This window comes from Pteropus vampyrus, unplaced genomic scaffold (genome assembly GCF_000151845.1).
Source record: "Pteropus vampyrus isolate Shadow unplaced genomic scaffold, Pvam_2.0 Scaffold261, whole genome shotgun sequence".
Classification (NCBI taxonomy): Eukaryota; Metazoa; Chordata; class Mammalia; order Chiroptera; family Pteropodidae; genus Pteropus; species Pteropus vampyrus.
The window spans coordinates 2,782,508-2,789,600 of record NW_011889042.1 but is presented as its reverse complement, the minus strand read 5'-3'; the positions used below and the strand labels follow the sequence as shown (position 1 = coordinate 2,789,600).

General features: G+C 45.2%; 1 protein-coding gene across 3 annotated transcripts in view; it reads left to right on the top strand.

The window, feature by feature from the left end:
- The first annotated feature begins 1,070 nt into the window (after positions 1-1,070).
- The window catches only part of LPO (lactoperoxidase), a 24,817-nt gene continuing 18,794 nt past the window's right edge, over positions 1,071-7,093 (top strand). The window contains exons 1-3 of one of the 3 annotated variants that reach the window (XM_011375088.1): positions 1,071-1,383; positions 5,111-5,188; positions 6,315-6,402. In XM_011375088.1, the coding sequence (XP_011373390.1) occupies positions 5,113-5,188; positions 6,315-6,402 (164 nt within the window). In that variant the 5' untranslated portion in view covers positions 1,071-1,383; positions 5,111-5,112. The remainder of the gene's footprint in view (positions 1,384-5,110; positions 5,189-6,314; positions 6,403-7,093) is intronic. The other 2 variants (XM_011375090.1, XM_011375089.1) reach the window with 2 other exon arrangements.

The following is a 7,093-nucleotide window of genomic DNA, read 5'->3' as shown; positions in this document are numbered from 1 at the left end:
TGCACATAGGAAAGCAATGTTATCTCATAGGTCTTCCAGAAGGAAGTTCACCTCGAAATCATTCAGAAGCAACGAGGTCAAGATCCATCATTAACCCATAAAACATGAAACCCAGAAGGGAGAGCCTTGAGAAGCATGCTCCAAAATTCAGGGAATTTTGGTCAGACAAAAACAAACAAGGCTTGGCCAAGAAGTAGAAATATCTTTCAAAAAAAGCAAGAAGAGCCCAAAGTCCTTCACTTACCCTTCTCGGCCAGCTGCCTTCTTCTGAAACACCCAGCTCATTTGCCAGGATTTATCACAAGAGAAGCAGCTTTTAACTACATTCCATCAGCTGGAGAAAAGGGATATCACTTCTTGGAAGGTAAACCCAAGGGTTTGGTTTTTTGGTTGATGACTTTCTGACATTCCCTCAGAGAATTTTCAACCTGAAGTATAATTTCATAAAGAGGCTGATGTTTAAATTGTCTGTCTATACAATACACTTTAGTGAAATTTTGTTTTCTCTGAATCTTCCTGTTTCCTTTCATAATGGATCTAATGAACATGAAATTTCATAGTTGGTAGGGGTGGTATATACCATTATGCTTGGGCTTTAAATCAGTAAGTTCCCAGATATTGGTGTTTCTTGAATGGACCATGCTATAGAAGGCATGAAGTCATAGAATCTGAGAAATCATCTAAACCAACCATCAATTTGGCAGCAAGAGAATACGAGTCAGCAGAAGGTGAAGTGACTTGCCTAGAGCCACACAGTGACAGAGGTAGAGACTTAACTCACTGCTCTGATGACAAGTCCTGGGCTCTTCTCACTTCTCTGGTGGCCAAAAAGTGGCAGTATTTTGAAATTTTGACGAAAAAACAAAAAGCCAATGTTTTTCGATCACTTTAAATCCAAAAGATGAATCTATTTGCTTTCACAATGGATTGGGTGAAAGACAAGGGAGGGAGGAACCAAAGGGCAGTGAATAAAAGAATAGGGAAGAGATACATTTATTTGTTCCCAATTTTAAGAGTGATTCAGATTCCCTTAGGGGCTTGAGACCGGTAGCCTGCTCGGACCTTGGAGATTTGCCTTTCGTGATTGCATAAGGATCATGTACTTCACCTGGGAAAATGGGGAGAAGAGGGTCTGAGTCACCCAGAGTCAGTGATATTGTGTCAACCAATCCCTGCCATTCTGCAGTTTCCTTGTGTGTCTGCCTGGAGTCACAGGGCGTTTCCTGCTGAACCTGAGCTTCTCTTCTAAGCCACATCAGCCCCTTAAAATCTTTCCTTCTGGGCCTTTCCCAGAAATAAATTCTTGGTAGGAGGTATAAAAGATCAGTTCCTCCAAGCAGAGCAACTCACCTTGTTGCCATAGGAGGCCAAGGCACTTGGCAGGTAAGACTCATTAACTTTCTTCTTTCCTGGTTTCTGCAAAGTTGATGATGACATTTCCTCAAAGGCTTCTCAGAAAGTTTAGTACTGGATTTGGACTTGTCTTCATTGGGCATTTTCTGGTGCCAGACTTGGCAGCCACCATGGCGGGTCATTTCTGTTTGGTGTAAGGGAGAATGGGATTAAATCCATTGTGGGACAAGGAGGATTTTCTGAATCTGAAAACTGAGTCACAGAATCATAAACTCCTAGGGCTGGAAGGTACCATAGATAGACCTCTCACCCATCTTGTTTAGGAACCAAGGCCTGAGAGATATCACATGTTTGGGGCACACAGAAAATTGGGGAAAATGTAACAAAATGATGCTCTGTGTGGTGTTCTTGAGACTGGTATGACGTCATATGAAAATTTTGCAGTGTTTTAAAGCATTTCCTAAGCCAAGGCTCTCAAATCTTCATCTTGTTTCCAGTTTGTCATGCCTGCTGCCTACAGTAGGTCCGAACGTCAAGTTAGCCTTGGCTGTCTAGTCCCAGGTGTCTTCACTGCCCTGTGGACAGTTGGCTCTCAATCAGGTGTATGAATTGCAGCAATATCAGATGGGTTTCATTTTGGAAGAATGGAATGATCGAATCATGTTGTTTTTTTGTGTGTGATTGGGTGTCCCAAACCCTGTAGCTGAGATGGAGGATTATTTCTGCTGTAGATGGCTTGATAAGAGCTATCTCCTTATATGGGGTGTTTGTTGGTTTTCCTATTGGCTCATCCCATTACCTTCAACAGAGCTTTGCCATTCATGAATTCCTTCCCTTTTCAGGTCTTTCCTGCAGGCTCCCTCGTGATTTCTTAGCAAGGCTGAGAACCAGACTCTGAAAGGCCTTGGAATTCGGAGTGTGGCCTGTAGACCACAGCAGCATCAGTATCACTGGGAGCTTGTTGGAAGTGCAGACTCTCGGGTCCCTTCTATGACCCTCTGAGTCAGAATCTTTATTTAACATGGTCCCTGGGGAATTAGTGGGCACACCAAGGTGTGAGAAGTCCGATAAGGGACAATCACCACCCTCTAACCTCTGCACCCTCCAGATGCTGAATTTCTTTGCTCTAGGAGGTTCATTTATTCAGCACACACCTAACACCTATCATGTACTGACGCTAGGCTTGGGTGCTGGAAAAACAAAAATAAATAAGACCTAGCCCTTGAGGAGCTCACGGTCTGATAAGTGACACAGATATGAAAACAGTGATGTGAGATATGAGTTAAGTACTGTGGGAGGACAGAAAAAGGAATGACTTAACTTTGCCTGGAGAAATCTGGTACACTTCACAGAGAAGTTGGCATTGGGCCTAGGTTTTGAAGAATGAATAAGAGTTTATCAGGCAGAGAGGGCATTGCATAGGAAGGAGTGTGAATAGAGGTAGGGGACTGTGGACCAGCCTGGCATTTGAGGGGTAATGGCTGCAGCTCTGCCTCCAGATAGTGCTTCATGCTCCAGGCTTTACTGCCAGTTAAGGGGCTTGGGACATGGTTTCTGCGCTGAGCATGATAATAAGGATGAAAGTAATAATCTAAACATCACAGAAGCCTCTTGTTGGTCTCTTATTCTCTGAAGCCCCATGTCTTCTACCCTGTGCTCTGCTTGGCTCTGGCTGCAGACAGTGTCCCTCCAGGATCTTTTTACACATCCTTTTCCAGTGGCATGACCCTTCTTTCTGTCCCACACCCTTCCTTTATATCCACCAGGAAAGGTGGCTGACACATGGAAAATAATTTCCCTTTGGCCTTGAGGTCTCCTCCAACTTCTCAGTGAGGAGAATATGAAAGAGGTTCCAAAAACAGGAGAGGAGAAATGAGTACCTAAGGTTTTTTTCCTGTTCAGTTTTCTCAACTTTCATGTCTTTGACTATGATATTTTTCTTCCTCAGCCTATCTCAGATGATGCCTTTTTTTCATAGACTAACCTTTTACTTTTTGTTTTTATTATGAAACATATTAATCATTGAAAGAATACTATAATGAATACTTGTGTGCCCACCAGCCCTCTCAAAAAAAAATCAATGATAGGATGGTTGCCAGGGGCTAGGAGGAGGGAGAAATGGAGAGTTAGTGTTTAGTGGATATAGAGTTTGTTTTGCAAGATGAAATAGTTCTAGAGATCTGTTGGACAACAATATGAATATACTGTTCACTACTGTACTGTATGGTTAAAAATGATTAAGATAGGAAATTTTATGCTAGTGTTTTTACCACAATTGAAAAATATATATCAATGAGAACTGTTACTCCCAAACTATGATTTTTGTTTGCTTTAAAAGGTAGGTTTCTGCTGGCTCAATGGTCTCTTTGAGTCACAAAGAGGAGGGCTCTGGTTCTAATTGGAGCCATAGAGATGTAAGGACAGGCACCCATTGAGGGGTCAAGCTGTTTGAGAATTCCTCTTGGAAAAAGAAGTGACAGGAGGAATTTTGGCTAGAGAGATATTTTTTCATACCTTGCCTTGTTTCTAGAGCTAGCTTATAATAAATACATTCAACAAGATAAAAATTATTAGGGGGATCACAAAAGATCAGAGGAAAAGATTGGGAGAGTGTAAGAGAGGCTAAAATGCCCCGGTCCCGATACACGGTTCTCCTTTTCTGGTCTGGCCTAACCCAAAGGGAGATTATCCAGAGAATGCCTGGAAGACCAGCTGGGTGGTCTCTCAGCAAAGCTCCAGACCGTGATTTCTCTTAAAGAGCTTCGAGTAGACATGGAGGGGACAGCCAATCTGAGGACATTCTCCTTGGTGTGTTTTTGGAGTCCACCAGTGAATGCACGCTGAGGGGAGAACCTGCGCCCTCTTGTAAGAGTTGAGCCTAGTCTAAACTCATTCCATCTGCATAGCATGAATGCCTCCCTGGGCTGAAGCTAGAATCTCCTCGAAAGATATTTGGGGTCTAGTCCACCAAACCTAATGAACACTCTAAGCCCCAAAGCCCCTCATTAGCAAACAAAGCTACACAAATTTTAGTCTGATGATTTAGGTTCAGAGTTAAAGCTCATGATGCAGGGGTTCATCTAGGAGCCGGAGTCTCTCCAGGCAGCCTGGCACACAGCTATGGGTTCAGGGGAGTCTGAGCTTGGCTACACCTTTCATTCATGTGTTCTTATTCAATTGGCTTTTTGAGGGAGGGTGAAGCTCCTGCTGGTCCTGAAGGGGGGAGCTGAGTGCCTGCTTCTTGGGCACATTCTCCTGGTGTTAGCCAGAGGAGGATGGCTTATAGGGAGCAATACCTCCTAAAGGAAAAGAGGGAGGAAAACTCCACAAACATGCTTCAGGTTTGGTGACAGCATTTCTCACAGCTGTGGCAATATGGGAACAGGATCTCGGGTCATGGGTTGTCAGAGCAGAATCATACATCCTGGATCACTTGGCAGGTCAGGGACCCGCCAAGAGATATTAAGTAACCTGGCCCGTGTCACAGAGCTAGTTAGAGCAAAGGCAAGAACTACAACTCAGGGCCTCCAGACTCCAAAGCCTGAGTTCCGTCCCTCCTACCACTGCCTCTTTCCAGTACCAAGCATGGGCCGGTACATATAGTAGATGCTTAGTTAATGTAGCTTTCCCCTCTCTGTTCCCATGTTAGGGCATCTGGTGTTCCCTGGGTTTCTCCGCTTTACCATCCCTTTTCTGTGATTCAATCCCTCCCACGGGGACTCTGCAAGTTCACACCATGATCCTGGTCTTGTTTCAGCCATGCGGATCCTTCTCCGTCTTCCAGCCCTCCTGGCTTTCCTGACCTTGCTCTGTGCTGCAGCGTCTGCCACAAGTGGTAAGTGTCGCCCCGTGTCAGTTTCCTGGGGCTGCTGTAATAAAAGACCACAAACTGAGTGGCTTAAGACAACAGAAATTTATTCTCCTACAGTTCAGGAGGTTAGAAGTCTAAAATCAAGGTGTCATCAGGGTCATGCTCCTCTGAAGTCTCTAGAGGAGGATGCTTCCTTGCCTCTTCCAGTGTCCAGTGGCTCCTGGCAATCCTTGGGACTCCTTGGCTTATAGCTGCATCATTCCAACCTCTGCCTCCATCTTCACATGGTCTTCCCTGTGTATATCCACTGTGTGTCCTCTCTTCTCATTAGACCACCACTTATTGGATTTAGAGCTCACCCTAATCTTGAACCTATATAACCGTGTCTTCATTAATTACATCTACAAAGACCCTATTTCTAAATAAAGTCACATTCTGAGGTTCCAGTAGGATGTGTATTTTAGGGGCACACTATTTCACCCACTATTCATCCTGCCCACCCCACCCCCAAGTCCCCAATACAAGTGGAAACAAGGAATCCTACCTCCACCCTATGCCATCTCCTCCCTACTTCAGAGTCCTGGTGGTCAGCTAAGCCCTTGATGGACTTGCTTAAGGGTTCAGCTCACCGAGAACCAGAAAAAATGCCTACATCCCAGTAGCCTGAGCCAATCTGAGTGGTTACACACCTTCTTAATCCCTTCACTGGGTATTCTAGTGCAGCAGTCCTCAACCTTTTGGCACCAGGGACCAGTGCTCCTATGAGAATCTAATGCCCGATGATCTGAGGTGGAGCTGAGGCGATGATGCTAGCACTGGGGAGCAGCTGCAAATACGATGAAGCTTCGCTTGCTTGCCCACCACTCACCTCCTGCTGTGCGGCCCTGTTCTTAACGGACCGCGGACCATGGCCAGAGGTGTTGGGGATCCCTGTTCTAGTGGACTCCTAAAGAACAGTTTTGACATCTTACTGAGGATCATAGAGTGTCCTTCTTATTCTGTGCTTTTTGTGCTTGAAAATTCTTGTGAAAGTTTCCTAATCTTGATCTATTTATTGCCTGCTCAAATTTGAGAAAGAGAGAGACAGAAGGAGAGGGCACCGTGAAGGAGTGGTGTCTGATACCCTGCTGCTTGTTTCTCCCCCTCCAAGCACAGGCCACAAGGACCGCTGCCTTCTCTGATATTGTGAATCAAGTTAAGGTCCAAGTCAACAAGGCCTTCCTGGATTCCCGGACCAGGTATGTGAGACATACACACACAACATACTTCCCTTCATAGGGTTCTTTTTAATGACAAGCACATGAGCCAAAGCAATTACATAACCCGCCCTTCTACCTCCCTGCCTCAGAGCATGTGGCAAGTAGGAGTAATAGTCCACAACTCTTAAAATCTTCATCCTGTAGGTTACCTTGAAGAAGATGTCTAATCTAATCCTATGAGCATTTTCTTTTACTTGGCAAACGTTTCCGTGGGTCATGTATTCCAGAGTCTCAGAAAGCTCGTAGAAGGAAGTTCTCTATTTATTCAACTAATATTGACTGACTTGGGTGAGGTCGTAGAAGCAGAACCTGAGTTGAGACCTGGGTTCATGTGCAGGTGACTTAGTAGGGAGCGCTCTCAGGAATGCTGTGATGGAGTGAGGAAGCGAAGAGGTAAAGGGAAGAAGCTAAGCAAGGGTGTGATTTAAGCTCTAGCCTCTGCTGACCCCACAGGGAGATCTGGAGTGTACATAGTTCCTGTCTCACCTTGGAGCAAGGAAGCAGAGCTTTCATCTGCCAAATGTCTCCTTGACATCAGTCAGAATGGCTTAGGATTGGGAGGAGGTGTAGCATGCCTGTCACCCCCAGGCACCTTCAACAGGCAGCCCCTTTGGCTCAGGAGCAATCCCTCAAGGTGACAAGTGTGAACCTTCAGCAGCTGCGCCAGGGG